Below are 22,214 nucleotides of genomic sequence, written 5' to 3'. Positions count from 1 at the left end.
ATACATGTTTACAATAAAGTGCAATAATAACAGCATTGAAATGGAAGTGATTGCATGTGTGAGATGCACACTGAGTTTGAACAATGGTTGTGGAACGATATGTATCTGATTTTGTATTGCGTCGTATTGTCAGTCAAAAAGATCCACGCGGTATTATAGCAATATTGTAAATAACACTGAATAATATTTATAAGCAGCTGTGAATAAATGATGTAGAGAAAAATCTGGCTAATGCTTACATGTCTTGAAAACACTCCCTTGAAAGGTTTTAGATTGACATTTTCAACCCTTTATTTTCAAAACACTTAATTCATAATTTTATTCCGAGAGTATTTATTCCCTGGGATTTATGTCTACATTCTCTTTTCCCGGAAGTTTTGCCCTTCTCTGATTGGAGGTTCCGGGTTATGTTCGGAACTTTGTAGTTCAGAACGTAATGCGATGGATAACGTGAGCTTCATTTGCAATGCAGTCTGACTCGTACAGAATTGAACCTTGTTCGACATAGTGAAATAGGAGTTGTCACCGAGCTTTTTCAAGCAAATCGTTCTTTCACTTTGCTTTAATGTATTTATCATTTGCAGTATTATCGATGGATATTTCATCTCTAATTCTCGTAGGAAGTGCGGTATACTTGATAGTACAATTGTTACGCTTTATCTTCGCGGATGCCGACTTCACCTTGCTTTGGGCAGCTAAGTTAGGGAACAAACCAGGTAATGTGCCAGGGTTTAGGATGCGTCTTTTTTTAACCTAGATACCTCAAAGTTATAGCACCTGTTTTGGAAAATATTTATAGCCTTTGTGACTTTATCGCGTATTAACCATGATTTTTGGTTGGTTTGATCAAAAGGTGAAACGGCTCTGTCCTATAGGTTTGGCAAGCCTTTGCTATGATTTCTTCACACTGTTGTTGCAACATACATTTGCAGAATTTGCGTAAACTCGTTAAGATCATCCTCATTTTTCACAACCACCCTCCCTTATAACTCACTAACAAAGGCCTCTGTAGCACTTTAGATGGGCTGTAATGTATTTAAAATACCAGCTTTGGTTATAGCTGTCCTCATAACTATACATATGTCTTACAGATTATCACTCATATGGTCTCTGTGATCTCAGTCAGTATTATCAAAAGGTGAAAAAGCCTTTGTCAAGGCTGGGGTACATCACTGAGAGCTGAAACAGTCGTAGTGTTTGGACTGTTAATTTGTTTTATTTAGTGTCATACTGTATCATAGAGACTCAAGGCTTCATAGATCCAATCTGTACATCTGTGTTCGACAGAGGACAAACTGCGAGGGCAAGTGGTGTGGATCACAGGGGCCTCCAGTGGCATAGGTGAAGAGCTGGCTTATCAGTTAGCTGCGCTCGGTGCTCGACTAATTCTGTCTGCTCGGAGGCAGAATGAACTGGAGAGGGTGAAGCGCACCTGTTTAGGTGAGGACATGTCTGATAGGCACTGTTTTGTCTCGACATTTTTTCATCATAATCTGTTGAAACCGTAAGAACGATGTTTACTGTGTAATTCACATACAGAAACTAGAGGGACATGAGCACTGTGCAGGCTCACTTGTAAAATAAATTATTTTAGATAGATTTTTTGGTAAATAAGGCACATCTTTATATTTCATACATTTAATCATTATCACCTACCACAGGTGTCCTTGAAATGTGCAGCCATAAGGAAACCATGGCCAAAATCGTGAAATGATTCATGTATATTTGTCTCATGTCGAAACGAAAGGCTATATTTAAAGTCAGTTGTATAATGGCCAGTTCAAAGCTCCTCTGTCTAAATACCTGCTCTCCCATTACTCATGTGTCCACATACATCTGAGATTAAGCTAACACACACACTCACACACACACACACAGAGTGTTTCATCTGGAACACAATGCGAATCCATGTCACTCCACGTCCCCCAGTGGTACTTTAGAGCATCTCCGTTTTTACAAAGTCTTTTTTTTATCATCAGAGCACTCCACTCTACAAGAAAAGGATATTCTTGTTCTTCCACTCGATTTACTGGATCGGGCATCCCACGAAGCAAAAACTGCCACTGCGCTTCAGCACTTTGGCAACGTAAGGCTCACACTACTTAATCATTTATGAAGGATTATAACTTCATTCCCTTTTTTCATCTCTGGGATGTCAGGAGGTTCAGTATAAAGTGTACAACAGTTTCCAATTGATTAAGCATTGGATCAAGGTTGAGTTAGTTGTGAGAGATAGGACTCAAGGTTTAACAATACAATGTTCTCCCTGTTCCTGCCTTGACGCTTTGGCCTTGCGTTTTCAAACGTCACACTCAACTGCGAAGGGTGCTGAATTAAAATTCAGGGCATAGGAGGGCACAAGTCACAGACCAAATCCATTTGTACATCTCTGTTTTTTGATGAAAAAAAAAATATTAAATTAATCTTGGGAAATTTTCCTTTAGATTCTTTGCTGCCCTCTGGGGAACTTGTAGATCTGCTCTTTTCCTGTATGATGTGTTCTCAAAAATCTATGCTGTTATACTCTTGGCACCAACTGCCTTATTTTTCTTTTGGGTTTTTTTTGTTTGTTTGTTTGTTTGTTTGTCTGTTTTTCATTTTTTTTTGTAGTGGGAAGTTTATCAAGTCGGAACAACACACAACAAACCCTTCATCTCTGATAGTCTCAACATATGCACTTGGTCTGGTCTTAGTATTATTTCACCAAACCATGAACAATTATTTTTGCTCTCTTTTGTCAACTCTTGGCATGCTCTATGCATTCTTAGATTGATGTCCTGATTAATAACGGTGGTCGCACCCAGCGCTCACTGTGTTTGGACACCAGTATGGAGGTATATCAGGCCATCATGGACCTCAACTTCCTGGGTACGGTGTCAATCACCAAGCAAGTGCTGCCTCACATGACCAGCCGCGGAACAGGTATCGTGGCAACTGTCAGCAGCGTCGTTGGGCTGGCAGGGGCGCCCCTAGCAACAGGATATTCTGCCAGCAAACACGCGCTGCAGGTAAAGTGAATGAGTGAATGACAGAGCAGCAAAGCTGAAGACCGCATACCACTAGGCTTATCATAGCTATCCCCTCGTTAAATCTGGAAGGTGACTTGAAACCAAGAAAGAATCTGCTCTAAGGATCATTTCATTTCCACTGGCTAGAAGTAAACACTGAAGATTGGTATTAAAAACTACCTGTTTCGTTCGGATAGACAGCGCATTGACTTGTTCACTCTAGATTTTTCTCTCTGTTAGCTTTATAAAAGAGCTCTTCATACAGGAGAAAAGACATAAGCTGTATCCTCTGTATATGTATTAGACATTTTCATATCACAGTATTGCCGTTCTTCAGCTAGTTCTGTGACGAATCTGTATGTTCACCTTTCAGGGCTTCTTTAACTCTTTGCGGACTGAGCTGACCGACTATCCAGGTATCACCATCAGTACAGTGTGTCCAGGACCTGTGCAGTCTCAGATCGTCCACAATGCCTTCACAGAGGAGCTTCACAAGGTTTGACCATATCATAATTTCTACTTCACTACCCACAACCATAATGACTTTGGCCTTACTTAGTCCACAATCTGATATAGCGAGAATGCTATGCAAGTCATGCAGAAGTCCTATAGTTCTTACTGGGTGCACTACTAATGTGGGGAAAAAAGCAGATGATCTAATTCCAATGGTATGCAACTTTGTCCCGTGCCCTTCTGTGTGCAGTGCTCTTGAACATCTTGCTGTTTCTGCGGTGCTTTGCTTGATGAATCGCCAACTGTTTCCCGTTCCCGGTTTTTCTCCAACGTCTCTATCCGTTCTTTCCCTTCTGTCTGTTTTTTGTGCTTTCCCAGGCTGTGTCTAATGCAGGAGACCAGGAGCACAAGATGCCCACTGCCCGCTGTGTGCGTCTTATCCTCGTTGGTTTGGCCAATCATGTGAAAGAGATGTGGATCGCCCAGCAGCCTTTTCTGCTGTTCTACTATTTGTGGCAGTACATGCCGACTTTGGCTTGGTATGCGACCAATGTATTGGGCAGGAAGAGAGTGCAGAACTTCAAGGCAGGACTGGTAAGGACTCATACCTCACTTAAGTTTTTATGTGCTGAACGGGGTTTTGAGATTTTTTGGTGTTAGAAATTGCTCTGCTTGGTTATGAAGATCGGTTTGTGGTTCTTTTCTTTATTTGCTATTTGTTTGTGCTCTAAATTGTTGATACTTTGTTCTAAGATGTTATAAGAGATTATATCAGATACCTGTTATGGCGACACTGGGTAGAACTGTTGTAAACCAGCACCATAAACACTTCATACATTCCCATCACTCACCCCTCAAGCCCAGTGGCCTGTTAACCTAAAATAATCAAAAACTGACCGTCGGAATACTTGGCCTTGTAGTTGCTCTAGAAAAACCCGTGCCTTTAGGTTTGGAAAGGGAGGAGAGACCTTTAGAAAAACTTGGGCAGGGCGAGAATAGTGTGTCAGATGCTATTTAAGAGCCATTCCCTTGGCAGCTGGGGCCTTCAACTATGTCTGACCTTGGCCCATTTGTTCAAGGCATGGCAAGAGGGGATAAGATGGAGGAGGGGGTACAAGGGCCATTTTGAGCACAAAAGTAAGCATGACTGCCTCAGCACACACACACACACCGAGCGACTGACCACTGTGTCTGAACTGTTAGACCCTAGTACATAATGACAGCTGAGAACCGCAGGGGAAGGTCAAAAGATCATGCATCGACTAGCAAGACAGACAGCAGTCACAGGTGACCGAAACCTAAAATGCCACATTCTCACAGCATCTGTGAGATAACATGTGTAAAAATGCTAATGGCAAAGGGTATGATCATTTTTTTTCTTTTGTTCTGGCACCGAGCTACACAGGACAAAGCAGATCTGCAGTTATCTCCGGATCCACTGAGATGGATTCTGCATTTATCTTGTGAAGACCAAGATACATTTGCTGTCGTTAAAACAAGGAACTTAGATCCCTCCTCTTTTTTTCTGTATAAATATATTGCTTTCTCTTTTGTAGGATGCAGATTCTGCCTACTTTTCCAAGCCGAAGACCAAGACTTCATGACAGTCGTCTTTGTTCTATGCTTTTCTCTGCTTTTCCCAAACTAGTGAAATTTTATCCAGCCACTCAGCTCTGCACTGTAAAATCATTTTGGAAAAGTATTTTTTTAAATTGTTTTTATCGCTAAAAAGTCAGTGATTCTGTTTGTTTGGTTCTTTTTGATATTCAAACCTGGAAAGCTGTAAAAACGGCGTTAAGCACATGTTCCAATATGACAGTAAACAACTTTGGTGGCTTTCAAAGTATTGTGCACCTGAAGGTGAAATATTTCATGCAATACAAAAGATATGTGAGCAATCAGAATCAGACCTTGCCAGCCTTGACAGAATTGCAAGAAGGTACACAAAAGAGAAAAAAAACACTATTTTGAAAAAGGCTGTATTATTGTATGTACAGTTACATACACCTGTAAATACAAGGAGAACTCAAAGCTGCCATGTTATGAACAGTATGTACAAGAGGACTTTGACTTAAACCTTGAGAAGCTTTTGTCAGAAGAGGTCAACTGTAAACACCGGGTGACAAAACTGATTATTAAGTCAAAAAGGCACATCCTTGAGATTACATACATTGAATTTTTTCCCTTTATAACACCCTTATGGATATTGAGAGGACAAATGTGTGAAATATAATGTAAATAAATAAATAAGAGAACAGCAAGTCGGAAGCACTGAGTTGTAGATGTAGAAAGGAAATGTCTTTGAAGTTTGTAACGCTTAAAAACATTTTGAGTGTGAAGGATCCTTTTGTTGATCATTTACATAGGAGAAACTCCCATAGGAAAGTTTCTATTTCAACAAACCCAAGAAATGATCTTTACACAAAATGAATGAAGAAAGCCACAGAAAATTTAAACTGCACATTGTTTTAAGGGCATCTATGAAAGCATTCATAAAGCACAAGTAACATGCCAGTTGAGTTCATGAATGTGCTTTATAAATACTACATGAGGCCAATATGAACTGTTTGCCAACTATATGTAGTTGTAGCAGTATCAAATGAAGCATTACAGAAAACTGTGTTATATTAGAACACATCTATAAGGGATCTATTCTAATTTTACATTACAGCAAAGAGTTACATGAGAAAACACAAATTATAAGTCAAAACTTAAAAAAGAACGTTTAAAAATATGTCATTTTGAGTTTGTACATTAGTATGCGTGTTTGGCATTTGATCGAATAACATAAATGGCTATTCCACAAAATGTCCTCATGTTATATTCCAATTCACATCATATATCACAGGCCCAAATTCTGGGGGGAAAAGACTATACGAAACTTTGATAGGGGCATCAGTTTCTTTCCTTAAGAAACAACAACAAAATTCCACAGATGAAGTATTATTCCACAGGGGCTTCAGAAAAACACTCTGAAGTTTGAAATGAAACAGACAATATCCGGTCTGTAGCATGTGTAGTTGGGTTGCTTGCGTATCATGACCGGACAGTTCATGCGAATTGTTTCACTCAAGCGGGGTATAATTAGGGCAACTAAATCTTACTTGATGGATCTGTGATGAAATTATAATTGGATACTTGAGCAGTACTGTGATTGTTGAAATCTCATATGTTCAGCATAAAGTGTGCCCTCATATCCATTCTGTAACAGGTGTTTCCAGCATTACAGAAATTCTTGTACTGTTCCAAGATTACCCCGAGAATTATTCCAACTACAGAGCTCCGAGTTCCATCTGAATTTTTCATTTAGATATAAACTAAGGGCCAGTTCCCGTGCAAATAAACAAAGCAGTTGGACATTAAGTGTCTTAACCTGCCAGGATAGTACTTGCAAGAAGAGGAACAAAAACTCTTAAGGCAACACCAGCAAGATGGGTAGGATCTTTACGGTCAAGAATGAGGCAGAAACAGCACAAACTGAAAGGTTATCGAGAGCCTCAATGTAACAGAAGGGGGCTAGAAAAATAAGTGTGGTTCAGGGGGTTATGTGATGAAGTGATGTCGTGTGTAATAGATAATAAGTGTGTTTTTTGGATATGTTGAATGCAGAGGGCTGGGGGTGCGGTAGCTGGTGTCATAAGCATGACAGATGAATGGGAGCAGATGAGTAAATGGGATAACCAAGCGGCGGGTCTGCGGCCTGAACAGTTAGGTTGCGGAGCATGACTGGGTGGGCCTGGATGCTGTAGCGCTCCTCGTCGTCATTGGTAGCGTAGAGGAGCTCCCACGACAAATTGGCCCACTGGCCACGAACACCCTCTTCATTCAAGTGGCCCAGCTGAACCAAGTGTTCCTGCAGGGAGAGCACGCGTCCTGTGTACGTACCCTTCAACAGAGAAAGGAGAGGAGCAGTAAGTAAAGGTAAAAAAAAAAAAAAAAGTCAATGTCAATTACAAACTCAAGGGGACACACAGAAAACATAAATGATGCAAGAATGACAGGTCATACTACAGTTTAGGGTAGAATGTGGAAGTGTCAATCACTTTCTCGGTCCCTCACGTTCCCTGATAATATTTTAGGGGGAAAAAAAGTTCATATAGCGTAACCACAACTACATTGTCGCATCTCATATTAGGTATCTATGGTCACATTTTCACTATGAGTGCTGTTACCATAGTGAGATCGTGGCCAAGGGAGAAGAGAAAGGGTTTCTCCTGCAACACGTTTTCATGCCAGCCATGGTCTGTGGTGAGGCCAATGAACCAGTCACTGTGGTAATCCCGCAGGGTGCTGTGCAGCTCCTCCAGACTCTCCACTGGACCCAGGCTGGCCTGGTCTATCAGCAACTTTACACTGTACCTGTGCGACATACAGCTCAGTTAAACTACAGTACCCAGCATGCTCAGGGACACTACTGTCATTAGACATGATTATCACAATTACAGGTGCTACGGTGCCATGCACTTCACATAACAAAAACATCAAAACCTAGCCTCTAAAACTAATCCTGACCCTATGGCTCCTATGATTTTTATGCATGATGCAACAAATATAATATTTATTACTTTAAATTACAATACCCGTACTTCTCTGAGACTTGTATTTCCTTGCAGATCTGGCTGTGAAAAAATACAATTTTTTAACTTTCGACTTCGGAAAGAACTAGATTTTGTTTGCGATTTTATAATTTGGAACAGCCCAGGAACAGCCCGGCTATCCAAATATCTCTCTGCTCTCTCGGGTACCAAAGGTTCAGTATGAGTCAGCCCTACCTGAAAGCCCTGAGTGCAAGCTGATACAGCTCTTTATTTCCTTTGAGCCACTCCAGCCCCTCTGTCCATGGAGCGTCCCCGCAGTACACTCTGAACACGTAACTGGGGCTGGGCAGTGGAACCTCCGCCCCAAGTGCAACAAGGCATGACAGCACCACCTGGGCATAGAGCTCCAGCAGAACCTGGTCCTCCAGCAGTGCTTGGGACATGTGCTCTAAATCCCCATCCCCAAATCCATCCAGCACCAACTGGGACAGACAGAACCGAAGCCAGTCTTCTGGAAAGAAAGGCCTTAGAGGCTGGAGCCTAGATGGGGGTAAGGGGGCTGTTCGCCACGCTGGTGCAAGAGAAAGACGCTCCGAATAAGGACACCTGAAGTTGAGCTGAGCTGGTGTGACTCCGGTGGGGGCTGTGAGGTTCTCCTTGCCTTTGTCCACGGCAGGCAGACCGAGTCCCAGCCCCAGGGGTCTGAGGGGAGGGAGGCTAGACAATGCCATGTTCTCATAAAGGCTGTGGATCTCCACTGAACCCGGCAAAGAGATGCCACATTCCAACGTTGTCCGTCCGTCCTCTCCCCCCCCAGTCCTGATCACCCTAACTGGCCGCCGCACCGGAACCGGCCCGAACAAGTCATCCTCGTCTGACCAGTCGCCAAATGACGTCAGACTGGAGCTGTCCCTCCTCAGGCGCACCGGAGACGACGAGTCGTCCGAAGGTGCAGGAGGGACGGCAACCTTCACTTCGCCCGAGCCCGGCTCCACATGCAGAGCGTGCTGGGAGCTCTGTGATTTCCTGTCCGTCCCTTTATGGTTGCCGAAGGCCGTTTCCTGGGCGCAGTGGCGCAGGAGAAGCCAGAGCAGACATTTCAGGAAGTCTAGCCTGAGCTGCCGTAGGTGGTCGGGCGAGTCGATTACGCCTGTCAGGACGTTGCGGGCGTCGGAGTAAACGCGCACGGGAAGGGCCGTGCAGGGAGTCAGGGCATTTCCCCAGTGAGGGTTGAGACCGTGGAAAAAAGTCCCAGGGCTCTCCAAACGATCAAACGCTGCCTCGAAGACCTCATCCACTCTCCGAGCCTCCACAGTGTGACACGAGGTCTCCTGCAGTTCCAGACCCTGAGAAAAGACATATCCTTGTGTTTTATTCATTTTCATCCCTTTTAGCTCAGTTCTGAAGATTAACCCCGATAAACAAATGGCAGTATAATAAGCTTAAATACACTCAGTGTTACGATGTTGTTACAGGGCAGTTAGAAGGGTGAGAATAACATGACAAATGACATAAAGATATTATATTTTATATGGCTGTCATGTCTTAGCCAGAGTGATATTAAATCGTTCTGCTGTAAGCTATGCAGTCGTGATATTTTATAATTTACCTTGATATTAACTGTGCAGTAGCCATAGCCTCTCTCCAGAACCGTGATCCAAGCAACTCGGTCCTGGAACCGTCCCAGAAAATGTGACCCGGGTGAAGAAGAACCTGATAACAGAATGGGATTGGGAGCCAATAAATACCCTAATCCTTTCAGGACGTGGTAAAATGTGGTAAAACAAATTTTTAACATGCTGGTTAACTAAACTTCTGATTAACTGGTTGTATAAGAGGAGACAACATTTTTGAGGACCATCAAATGATGCAAGTCAACAAAATTTCACAGTGATGTCATTATGAACTTGAGATGCGATCTCTCTTCTTTTTCACCCTCCGACATTTTTTCTTACTCTCTCCGTATCATCCTTTTGCTTTATCCATCCTTCTCTCTTCTCTCTTCCCCATGTCCCCTGTCTCTCTGCCTCTCTCTCTCTCTGGACTCTTCCCCACCCTCTTTCTGAATATGCCCCTGCTAGCAGCTGCAGGATGAGTGTGCAGGTGTGACACATTCTATTACTGTTACATAGAGAGGTTATGACTGGCCTTCAGTTGTTCACTTTACACTGATCTAAATATTGACGAGCCTCCTGTCCTTTTGGTCCCCCTCCACACTGCTTCACAAACACAGAGGCAGGTCACTGTTTGTCTGACAGCTTGGAAACCCTCCCAGGACCAAGGTAACAGCTATTTGCCTGTGTGTGTGTGTGTGGGTGTGTGTGTGTGTGTGTGTGAGTGACTGAGTGAGTGAGTGAGTGAGTGTGCATGTACGTGTGTGTATCATAGTTCCATGTATAGTACAGACACATGTCCATGAGGCAGTAGATTTCTGTGTCTGCTGTGTAGTGTGTGTGTCCATGAGGGTTGTTTGCTCAGTCAGCGTAAGTGGGAGCTCCCATTGGTTAGTCTCAGAGGTGCACTGACAGGGTCTGTGATGGAATGTGACATGGCCCTGCTCACTGCTCATTCAAGCACAGCCACGTGTCACTGAGAGCAAAAAGAACAGGGCACCACACAAACACACTCTTACAGTCAGGGCTGAATATACATGCAGCTATGTACATGTAGACTCAAAGGGCTTTCCCCCACAGAACAGCAGAAGCAGGTGTGTTTGCGCACTGAGCACATCTACACGACCTCCCGTTCTGCGTGTGTGTGTGAATTATAGAACATCACTGAGGCACACACTGCTCTCACTGTGATATGACAAAGATCTGGGGGCTGCCTCTCGCTCTCTTCTGCTCCATCATTCCATCTATAATTCAGCAAAGAACTTCTGCTGAGTCTCTCTCTCTTTCTCTCCCAAGAGAGAAAGAGACGAAAGTTATAAACTCAGGAGCAAACAGTTTTTCTAACGTCAGTGCTGGACATCACCATACTGGATTGAAGAAGAATACTTGGATAATGGTGCAGATGTATTTGGGATGGAACAAAACAGGCCACTGACAAACAACCTGGCCCAGGCTCAGTACATAGGAGGACTCTTACAAATTCAGGTACTGAACAAGGAAACTTTGGCTGTAAAAAAAATGGAGGGCAAAATTTGAAGTTTCCTACATACATCTAAAGGCAACAGAGACACTGGAACTTTTTTTACAGCAAGAGTGTGTATACGAGAGCAAGAGAGAGAGAGAGTTTGAGAGGGAAAGGCATGACAGGAAGCATAGAAAGAAAAGATAAAGATGAAGAGTGAGGACAAGACAGAGAGAAAGTGGACAGGTTACCACACGAACCTAAGACTCCCCTGGCGAGGGCACTCCTAAGTGCAGAGGCCAGACTTGCACCCAGCTGTCGGTAGTACACAGAGTCTGGGCAGGGGCAGGCAGTGCCCGGGGTGCCCGGCCAGGAGCGTAGGGGCCTTGGGAAGCCCACCAGGAAGATGGGCAGTGTGAAGAGAGGCAGGAGTGGTGCGGAAAGGAGGGCGGATAGAGCCACCACGGCCAGGAGCAACGGACAAAGTGCCCCATTCAGCGCCAACAGAGCTCCTGCAGACTGGCGCCGCTGTTTGGTCTCTGTCCAGGAGGTGACCAGCACAGTCAGGGCAAACTTGAGCTTGGACAGAAACTGAGAGAGACGGTCACTTATCAAAGCCACCTGAGAGAATGAGTCAGAGAGAGAAACAGCGTGTGTCCACATTACAAAAAACCAAACCAGAATAAATATTCCTCATGACTGAGGTATACAGACACCGATCAGGAAAGGGTATGAAACATTCACACATACACACACACACACACACACACACACATACACATCCCAAACTGTTCACTGAATTGTACTGTGGTTTTCTGCTTTTTTTCCCCTTAGTTCTAATATAAACTAAATGGTTGGTTCAAATTATAAATCATGTATCCACAATACATAACAAAGGTATTTTGTAAATCAGTCAGAGAAAAGCATTACAAGCCATTTTGAATATCTACTTCAAGTTTATGGGCAGCTCAAAAAGACTACAAATGGACAGCACAGTGCCATCATGATTAAGCACTCATTTGTTCTCATACCTAGACATTGAATAGCTCACCAGTATTAGCTGGATGCCAGTATCCAGACTGTGCCACCTGTTCACTGCGTTCCCTTCAGATGCCAACTTCACCACCACCACCACAGTCATATGGAGCAATGTCTCCTCAGTGCTCTGCCACACCTACACACAGCCAAGGCACGAGTCAGAGGTTATGCTGGGTCTTACCGTTAAGTAGTCTTCATATATTTGAGTTCAGCTGAGATCAAATTGCTGGAATCATACTAACTCATCTATCATGGTAAATGTTTAGTCTGCCACTGAGGAGGGTGCAAATACTGAATTAGCAACCTGTATCACACTATTTATCAACCAGCGTATCCACAGACTGATGACATACCACCCTGAATGCCCGTGTGAAGCCCACAGCGAGGGAAGCAGTGTGGAGCCTCTGCAGAGAGCTGTCCATGGAAAGGAATGCAATCATGGCAAATGGAGACACTGCATGTGTATAAAAAGGACATAAGTAAACATATACCTGACACTGGAATTTCCAGTCCGTCACACAATGTAACTGCTGAGCAATAAATAATATTCAAGGTACAGTCTATTAAAACTAACATATAATCGCTTTATATGCATTTGGTTAACCACATTATTTACAAATAGAGGTGTAACAGTATTTGTATTAGTCCCGAGCCATCGCGGTACGGACGTGACGGTTTGGTGCATGAAGTCGTATGGAGAATACACGGTAGCCTACGTGCGAAGATTGATGACCGTGATGCAGAACCAAATTTCAAAAGTGTGAGTCTCTCATTTCACTCTTTCATAGTTGGTTTGTTCTCTCTAAGATTTGTGATGTGAATGTGGTGCAAGCATGTGATGACATAAGTTTTTAATGACCTTGTGGCCTTGTTTATCAGTACATTGTAGTAAGAAGTAAATCGCATTTCTCAATGAATAATACATGGTAATGTTTGCTGTCAATGGCCTATGATTGGCTACACGCTGCTGCAGGCAGGCATGTGCAGCTGTGATGTCACAAACACATGGAATTCGGAACAGGCTATAGAAAGGTTTGTTTTCCTCACATAGATCGTACGGCTGTAGGAGGAGATTGCACGTTTTCGTACTTTAACAATGTTTGTACAGCACATTCATCTCAGTGAATTCAAAAGGGCAAGGAAAATCATGGTTTCCATTCTAAGGCACCTTTAATGCACTACAGGCTGTACCAACTACCTCAGCGGGGACTACATGACACTAGGTGGAGCAAACTGTAACTTGCACAACTGTCTGTTAAAAATAAATGACAAAAACCTCGCCATATGCATTCGGGGGGTTTTGTTGCTTTTTTCTCATTGTACCAAACTCATACCGAACCGTGATGCCCAAAACGTGGTGTGAACCGAACTGTGACTTCTGTGTACCGTTACACCCCCTATTAACAAGCGACATAAATGTAACCACTATAAAAGGACAACAAATGAACAAGTAAAACGAGACCTTTGAGAAGTAGAATTGACTGAGTGATGTGTTATTACATTGTCATAACATGCTGGAGAATTTTTCCTATGCCAATTCTACTAATGTGTTAATACACTACAATTACACTCACCCAGGTTAAGCAGAACCCTTCTCACCAGACCAGCTGCACGAATGCCCCGGCTCCTCCTCCTGAAAGCCTGCACACTGCTGGCCTGCCTGGGATACAGGGAGTTGTGGAACAACCCTCCAAGTATGTACGCCCCCTGAATCTCTCTAAGGGTTCTGGTCAAGACGAAGAGGGCAATGAGAACGTATCCGACAGCCACCTGGGGTTCTGGAAGTTCCTCTAACACCCAGTTAGGAAGCGCCTCCGTGCTTAGACTGTGGTTACCCACGGTGGGATAGTAGTGGTGGAGAAGCCCGCCCTCAGTCATGGCCCCCGCTAAGAGGACCAGAGAGAGAGGCAACTCCCACCATCCAAGTCCAAAGGTCTGAGATGGGAAGGAGGAATCTCTTTTTCTCCTTGGAAAAAGCAATACCAGTTGGCTAAGGTCCTGGCTGAGAAGGTACCCCACTGCGATGGTGAAGAGAACAACGCCCAGGGAGGAAGGGATGAAGAAAGTACAAACAGCGACACACGCGGAGGACAAGAACATCACAAACAGCCTGTGGCAAAAAAAACAGAGAGAGAGAGAGAGAGAGAGAGAGAAAATGTACATTCACTCACACGTCTAACTGAACATGCATACAGAGACACACGGTGCAATGTGTTAATGTCTCCATGCTTAACCTTCTGCAATAACCATCTGAAAGCTGGTCACCGTAGCAAGGTACAGGGAAACAGGATGCAGCAATACAACTCAAATTATTGAAAGACATGTGCTGATTTAAATAAGACAACAGCACAGTGGTACAATTGGACAGAAGTTGAGCCGAATGACATAAGAGTCAGTACAATATGATAGTTACTGGAACATTACAATCTAGAATGCTGAATGAGCAAAAGTGTAAACTGTGTGACTGAGTGACTGGCCATACCTCAGGTTGGTGGACATAGGTGATCCGCCCAGGCCAAAGACCAGACTCTGTTCCATGCCCCACAGGATAAGGGCATCGAGGGGAGACAGAGTGCCCAACGCCCAGAGCAACGGCAGCACCAGGAACAACACGTGCAGCACCTGACTGGTCAACTGTAGCTCAGGCATGGGTCCAGCAAACCTGGAGGGAGGTTTAGGAGAACGAAGGAGGAAAAAAAAAAATACAGATGGAGAATGGAGAGATTCAGGGGCATTTAGTCATTATTTTAAAATCTGTGTGTTTGGGTAGCTGTTGTTGTTTTGTTTTTTTGGGGGGTTTTTTTTTTTACATTTTCCTTTAAGGGAAAAATGCTCTTTACCTCTAAGTTTCTCTTCGGAAATGTTGACAGGTATTCTCTAAATACATTATTCTCAATTTTTACCACAAGAAGTCATTTTTCTTTGAAGCATGTATCAAACTCACTTTTACATTTGTCTAGCTTTTCATTCTGTTATATTACACCTCTCACATAAAGCACAAACACACTGAGGGCTACTGGATCGTGTGAGTCATCTGTACCTCTGAGCTAGGTCCACAGCCACAAAAGCAAATATATACAATGGTCTGGTGAGCGGTGTAATTTCATAGGTGTCTTGTGGGTGGAATGTGGCCGTCTCCGTAGCTGTATTTACAATCAAAGAGTACTGCCCAATACACAGTGTCAGCCAACTTAGTACAAAGATGGGCACTACTGCCCCCATGCCTGCTCCTGTGCCACCATACAGAGCACTGAGCCTGTCTGGCAAGAGGTACCATGTCCCTAGCCCACACAATGTGCCAGCCAATGCCGTGTGCAGAACTACATTTCCCATGAACCTCTTCCCAGGTACCACGAAGCGAACTGTCTCTGGGGCAATGCAATGCGTGAACTCCACCTCCTCCTCATCCGCGAGGATGTTGTTGGATGCCGGCAGCCGTTGTACGGCACCTGTCCTCTGCGCTACGCGTTGTGCCAGGGCCTGCAGGGTGCCACCAGCCACGAACATAAGGGCACCAGAAAGGACAGCGGCATGGAGATCCCCCATTACCCGAAGCTGGTATAAGAGGGTGCCCACACCACCAAGCAGCCATGGTGTCAGGAAGAGCACAAGCTGATGGACATAGACATATGGAGGGGCACAGTAGCCCAGTTTGAGGCGTGGACCTCCCAGCACTGTTTGGGGGAAGCGCTTCCAGAAGAACTCCTGTTTGTAGTCGTTGAGCAGGGGCACGTCTGGCCCCATGGTAAACGCAGCCTGTTAGGGACAGAACTGGTCATCTCCCCTTGTGGGCAGACCCAATCACTGTCGTCATCTCACCATCCAGTCATGGACAGTACAACTCCTTTCACTGTCCAATGGCACAAAAGAGGGAGAGAAATGTTAGTAATCTTCATCTGGTTACACCACTGAACAGTTCAAATTACAGCATTACTGTTTTATTGCAGTGTTACTGTGTAACAATCCAACTAGCCACTAACTGCAACAACCAATATTAGGTTGATATCAGTACATCCAGGAGTTAGAATTACATCATTCACTTGTTTTATTTGGCTGTAATATCTAGTTCTAAACGGATCGACAATGTTGCATATCTACTGGTTAAACTGTGATGGCTAATGGAAAAAGACAACCAAAAACAAAGAGGTGGCAGCACTTTTGTTAGAATATAAATCATATCAACAAGTTAGCAGGTTCACAAGCGGGATTGTTGTGCTAGCTTCTTTCTCTCGCTAACTGCTTGGATAGCTATGTTGCCCGTAAAGCTAACTGAGACCTGCGAAGAAGGAAAATCCGAGTCGATTTCAAATATTAGAGAAAGACTCAAAACAATGTACACCGTTATTACGTTGTCACTAATACTGTGCAGAATGCCTCCGAACAATCCCAGGTGCTGTAAAACCGTTAGCTTCAACACTGTGGCCATGACAACAGATAGCGAAATTATCTAGCATTAGCTTATCTGTTAACTAACGGTAACTAACCTGTTACCACAAGGTAAACGAACAGCAGTGCTAACTAACTCATTCCTCGCCACACAGATAAGAGCAACAAAATACCTCTGTGAAAAAACGCAAACAAAGCGATGATAAAGCGTAAAAAAATAAAAACAACAGATGCCAACAACGGTGTTTGAGCACTACTTAATAAATAACTGTGCCCAAAGAAATTTCTTTGGGTAATTGTTACCTTTTCCACCACCAATAGTACAGATACAAAGCACTAATGAAAAGTGTTAGCTTATGGCTAGTTAGCTGGCTAACCACATAAGCTCACAAGAATTCGTCAGGTTCAAAAATAAGATTTGAGTGGTTGTCACAAGCTGATGAGAAACGAATGTGAACCACACAAACCTCTCGACTTTTTCTTGGTCTGTTGAAGGTAACTAACACATATGTGTTTAGCTGTTGCCTTGGGTGAGCATGATTACCAACGTCCATAGTTGCTATGCTAGCTAACGTTTCCCAACTGTTCTCAGTGTCTGCCCCCCTCAGCAACCAAGGTCACGTGAGCAAACATGATGCGAGCTCTGAATTCAGAACCCCATGTGCATACATTCAAAACAAACTTTTCATAGTGGGGAATAAATGACATTTACACCCATTCTATTTAGTGATTTTCTTTCTCAGGCTACGCACTGAGACCGATATTCTCACTACATTTAAAGCAATTTACTTTAGAAACGAGAAGGAGACATTACGTTAGAAATAGCAATTATAGTGTATAAGGCAGATGAAAAGAGAGGCAAAATGGTACTTAAGCAAAAATGCATCTTGACGCACAAACACTGTTTGAAGTCCCCGGCAGTCTGACATCTGTGTAAGAAGTTAAACATCAATTCTCATGCATATCTAAAATGACAAAGCCTTACAGAACCATTTTTATCTGACAAGGACCAAATGCCTCTTAAAACTTATCTTTAGTATCTAATTATGCAGTATGAAGCTTGTATGCCTATACTTACGCCTGAATCCCCTCTAAACAGAATCCACAGTCCTACGTCTTAAGTGATGAAAGGTCCACACACAACCTTTTTTTTCACTGTGAAATTGTTAAACATGATTCAAAGATGATGAATGGAGATTGAAAACATAGTTAGCAAAGAAAGTAAGAAAACAGGAATAAGATAGCTGCTTTACCCTACAAAAAGAGCATCGTTAAGGCTATGGGCACATACAGAACATACAAAATCAAGCACTGCAGTCAGTACAGTCTTATCACACCAGAGTGATGCTGTCATTTTAATAGCACAAAAATGAAAGCGGAAAATGAAAAACAAATGAGAAAAGCTGAGTGGGTTTTCCTCCATATCTTTCTCCCAGGGTCATTACAGGAGTATAAAGCTTGATGATAACAGTTTGTCTTTTGGAGGTACAATACCAGAAATGAACCGTCTAAACATTGTGTGAACGAGACACACACACACGTACACACACAGGTACAAGCGTTTCCAAGAACACATACATTTTCATGTACCAACCAAGACATCTGGTCCCATTAATTATATAACATGTGTACTCCTCACCTGGCAGCTTTATGATTTATTTTGTTATAATAATAGCATTTTCTGATTCTTCAGAACAATCAGCCTGTCTTGCAGAGAGCTGTGCTTTTTTCTGTCACCAGGAGTTTAGTTTAGTTAATTGAGAACATGCCAGTCAAAGGAAGTGTTGTGAACCATTTTTTACACTGAATGTCAAAGTAGCAAGAAGTGTAACATCTTAAAAGGTAAACACACGAACATATGTATATATGTTGTTTTACATCCACTGACAACAACAGAGATAATATGGTGCGATATTTTACATTTCACAACTGAAAAAATAGCACTACAAAATCCTCCCAAAATTTGACAAAGTTTCAACTGTAAGTTTCATCAAAGTTTACAGCTGTCTTTCAGTTTCATTTACTAGTCATACATTATCCAAAATATGAGTACAAGTTTGGTGATACTAATTTAACCATGTTTATCTACAACCATGAACCTGTTTTAAAGTTATAGCATATCAGTGGCAGCATGGTCTGCTGAATGTGTCCAAAACCTTTTACTGTGATTGAAAAAGTAACACAGCTGCACGAAGAAAGAATCTAGTCCCTGTTTTCTCTTCTGCTATGCATTTCACCTCACAGAATAAATTGCTTTGGCTCCTATGATTGCATGAGGCCGGGGCAGGTTTTTAAGTGTATAATCTCAGTGGAAGAGTGATGCATCTCTCTGAATTAAATGTGAGAGCAGGGTTTACCAACGTCAGGATTCAACCACCCCCTGCTTGGACATTTTGTCCTCATGTCATGTCTGCCTTCTTTCAATAGTTCAGGTTTCCTAAGGCCAAATGTTTCAGTTTAGTTCACTGAATTCTTTTTGAGCAAATCACCTTAGATTGTAATTTGGTGCTGCCATTATTAGACAAAAAAGTAATTTATACATACAAAGCCTCTATAAAGAATTGTAATATGAAATCACTTGACAAAGCAATAAACAGTTTGTTCCCTCTGACATACTCATCTCTGTCTACAGACTCAAGGAAAATACAATATCAATAAAATTTCATGAGGTCACACCACTAAATTTCTTCACGGATGCCAACACTATATATATATAAACAATTTCTACCTGAGTTCCCCAAAATTACTTCAAAGAGTATCAAGCAACTAATTCCTTTTATTGTCACTGATATCAATGTCTTTATTTGAAGTGAAAATGTTTTATGTTCTCATAAATAATTACCCAGTAACACAAAAGGCAAAAGAACCTTTAAACAGTCAAAGCCACATCTTTTTTCTTTACTTTCTTTTCTTTTTTTAGGGAATAGCAATAGAGTTTTCATTGATTTGAGTGTTTTGGCAGCATTTATTAATCATGTGGTTGCTCCAATAAACTGCATTCTTATCAAGTCTCCTCACATGGGTGCAAGACAAGAATTTGCAAAATACATATTCCAGTGGTTCCGACAAGGAGGGTGTGAGATACTTTGGAAATCCAGTTTTACATTACTGTTTTATTATAATTATTAATAACTATATTTTATGACAATTATTGTCAAAATCCATGTCTTACTTGAAATCTCTAAATGAAATGAAACTTCCTGTTTATCATACAGAGACATACCAAAAAAAAGTGCAGTGGCTTGTTTGGTGTTCCTGTATCTTAAATTACATCAGATGTACACTTCAAATAATACCCCATCCTATGTCAGGCAATTTCCCCCCCAGTGCCTAAAACCATCTTAAAAAAACACAGGCTTATCCTGTGAGCCCTTATCAAGATACAGGGGGATTACAAATATTAATGAAACAATTTTCAACTCCTTGCAATGGTTATTTCTTCTGGCATTCAAATCATCTGTGCTTTTTGATTATTTCCTTGTTTTTCTTGATAAGAATTGTTTTGCACTTATACAACCCTCTCCAGTTGTCAGCAGGGTTGTCGGCAGAAGGACTGAAAGGACCAAAAAAACCCTTAAAAAACATCATCATTAAGAGGGTGCTAAACTGAGAGTGAAGAATCTTTAGTTGTGAATAGTAATGTTGGGGAAGACTTTGTTAAGGCAAGTGGGCCGTGTTTTATGTTAGGTTAATGATTATAGTTGTAAACAAACAAATAACTAAAAGAAATAACAACATGGGTTTGTGTGTGTATGTGTGTTCCTTACAATGACTGAATTGAATTTCTAAGCCTTGAGCCAGGGGGTTAAGGATAAAGCCAGAGGAAAAATGCAGAAGGTCTTGGGCTTACTGCCATGAATGAACCAGATACAAAACTCATGACATCATGGCAGATGGGGGTTGTTGCGATTATCATTTATAACTAAAGACACTTTCACTATATTTTACTTTTCACTCAGTCTCTGAAATATGTGACAAGTTTACAAAGCGTCTGTCCTCCCTGATATGTTTACAGGTTAAATACTGTTTTACCATAAGCCACATTAAACGTAAAAAAAAGCAATAAGGAAGACTCATCTTTTGCACTTCCTATCCCTCTTCTCTCTTTCTCGCTCTCTCTCTGTTCCTCCATATATATATATATGTGTGTGTGTGTGTGTGTGTGTATATATCAGTTGTTACATCCCTCTATTTTCTAACATCTGTCTTTGTCTCTTTTTGTGTTTTTTTTTCCCATTATCTTACTGTACGCTGTCTCACTTCTCTCTCTCTCTCTCTCTCCCCCTCTATTATGTTCCAGTGAGAGACAGGAAAAGAGTGACTGTGAAAATAGCAAATCACAACAATGCCACAATGACAGGTTTTTATGAGAAAGCATTACGACTCAGATTGCCTCTGAGCTCTCTTAAATAGCGTATTTTTCTCCGAATGGCTCTAAAGTTGCTCCATAATGCACACCTTTGGAAAAATAAACACATTTGAATGGCTTTACCCACTCACCTCCCACCTTTTCAATGTCACATTTTCACAAGAATCACAGTCTATAGCCCAGAGGTAGAGAGTCATTCTTTTTGAACAATAAGCCTTAGATGAGCATAGATTTATTGTAGTGAGCTTGATTCTGAAACACACATGTAAACACACGCACACACATGCACAGAGAATCCCACAAAGGTTGGTTGAAATGTCAAAGTTTAAGCCTCGTCAGAGGAAGAAGTCTCTGTATCGCGCAACAACATCGCACACAAAAGTTGTTTTGACTGTTTGTTGCCTTTCTAATACATGGAATGATAGAGGTTGTCAAGCCTCAACAAAGATAAGAAATATGAGTGGATCTATTCAAGCATTATTCCCTGCCAGTATATTTAACAAACTCAGCCAGTGTGTGGGGCCCATGCCAAATAACACAATCACCTTATGAATTATGAAGATTATTTAAAAATGCAAGCTTGACTTTTGCCTGGCACTTCAGTGCTCCTGTGTGAGGGCACAAGAGAGCAGCCTCTCCAACACTGTAGCTATGCCTTTTCATACTGTCTTTGTGTCTTTTATTTTCCCTTCTTGAATATGTTTGACCACAGACAAATAAAAGTTAGCATACTCCTTTTCTGTTAGCAGGTTGGCGAGCGGAGTTAGCTGGTTGTCCCTCTTTCTCCAGAGTGTGTTGGGTTGACAGAGAGGATAGCTTGCACTGAAAACATGCCCACTTTAGGAATTATTCACAGGGTCTTGGACTAATGGGGCTCTTAATGCACTGCCAGCAGATAGTGGAGTGAGTTAGTGGGCTGGCAGTAATAACCCCATGTCGTGCATGTCTGTGTGTGTGTGAGTCTCTATGCGTGTGTCTATAAGTGTGTGTGTGTGTGAGAGAGAGAGAGAGAGAGAGAGAGAGAGAGAGAGAGAAAATGTCTGTATCATACAAATACAACGCAATCACAAATATTTTTTTAAATAAACCTAAAATTTAAGATAAGGCAACAGAAAGCATCTCTAACAGGTTCACCCATTTCCCAGCGACTATCGCTCTCTATTTCACTGTTTATCTGACGCTCGACGCCCCTCCCCCCTCACCGGGCTCCATATCAGATGGACGAAAACACAATCTGTCACATTCCATCCCATTAAACCAGCCGTGAGCTGAGGAGAGGGGGGAGCTGTGTTATCTTATTAAGACCTTAAGACTTATGAATTATGCATGAACCTTATAACAATATAA

The 22,214-nt window shown here is 42.3% G+C and overlaps 2 protein-coding genes across 3 annotated transcripts; one reads left to right on the top strand and one right to left on the bottom strand.

Annotated features, from left to right (window-relative positions):
* Nucleotides 1-467: 467 nt before the first annotated feature.
* Nucleotides 468-5,223, top strand: dhrs7 (dehydrogenase/reductase (SDR family) member 7). Of its 2 annotated transcripts, XM_030773076.1 has the most exons (7): nt 468-716; nt 1,288-1,440; nt 1,980-2,086; nt 2,769-3,008; nt 3,382-3,504; nt 3,840-4,055; nt 5,018-5,223. In XM_030773076.1, exons 1-7 carry the CDS (start codon nt 566-568, stop codon nt 5,063-5,065), a joined length of 1,038 nt encoding a protein of 345 aa, XP_030628936.1. In that variant the 5' UTR covers nt 468-565; the 3' UTR covers nt 5,066-5,223. The 2 variants fall into 2 exon arrangements, with proteins under 2 accessions (XP_030628936.1, XP_030628937.1); XM_030773077.1 differs by lacking the exon at nt 2,769-3,008.
* Nucleotides 5,224-6,227: 1,004 nt separating this feature from the next.
* pcnx4 (pecanex 4) lies at nt 6,228-15,890 on the bottom strand. Its single transcript, XM_030773072.1, has 10 exons — nt 15,153-15,890; nt 14,595-14,774; nt 13,687-14,222; nt 12,466-12,566; nt 12,126-12,248; nt 11,335-11,695; nt 9,609-9,712; nt 8,234-9,345; nt 7,634-7,820; nt 6,228-7,347 (listed from the first exon to the last, which is right to left on the bottom strand). The coding sequence occupies exons 1-10, from the start codon at nt 15,854-15,856 to the stop codon at nt 7,096-7,098; spliced, it is 3,660 nt and encodes a 1,219-aa protein (XP_030628932.1). The 5' UTR covers nt 15,857-15,890; the 3' UTR covers nt 6,228-7,095.
* Nucleotides 15,891-22,214: the final 6,324 nt, after the last annotated feature.

The sequence above is a fragment of the Chanos chanos genome, chromosome 4 (genome assembly GCF_902362185.1).
Source record: "Chanos chanos chromosome 4, fChaCha1.1, whole genome shotgun sequence".
Taxonomy (NCBI): domain Eukaryota; kingdom Metazoa; phylum Chordata; class Actinopteri; order Gonorynchiformes; family Chanidae; genus Chanos; species Chanos chanos.
This window is presented reverse-complemented; position numbering and strand designations above follow the sequence as displayed.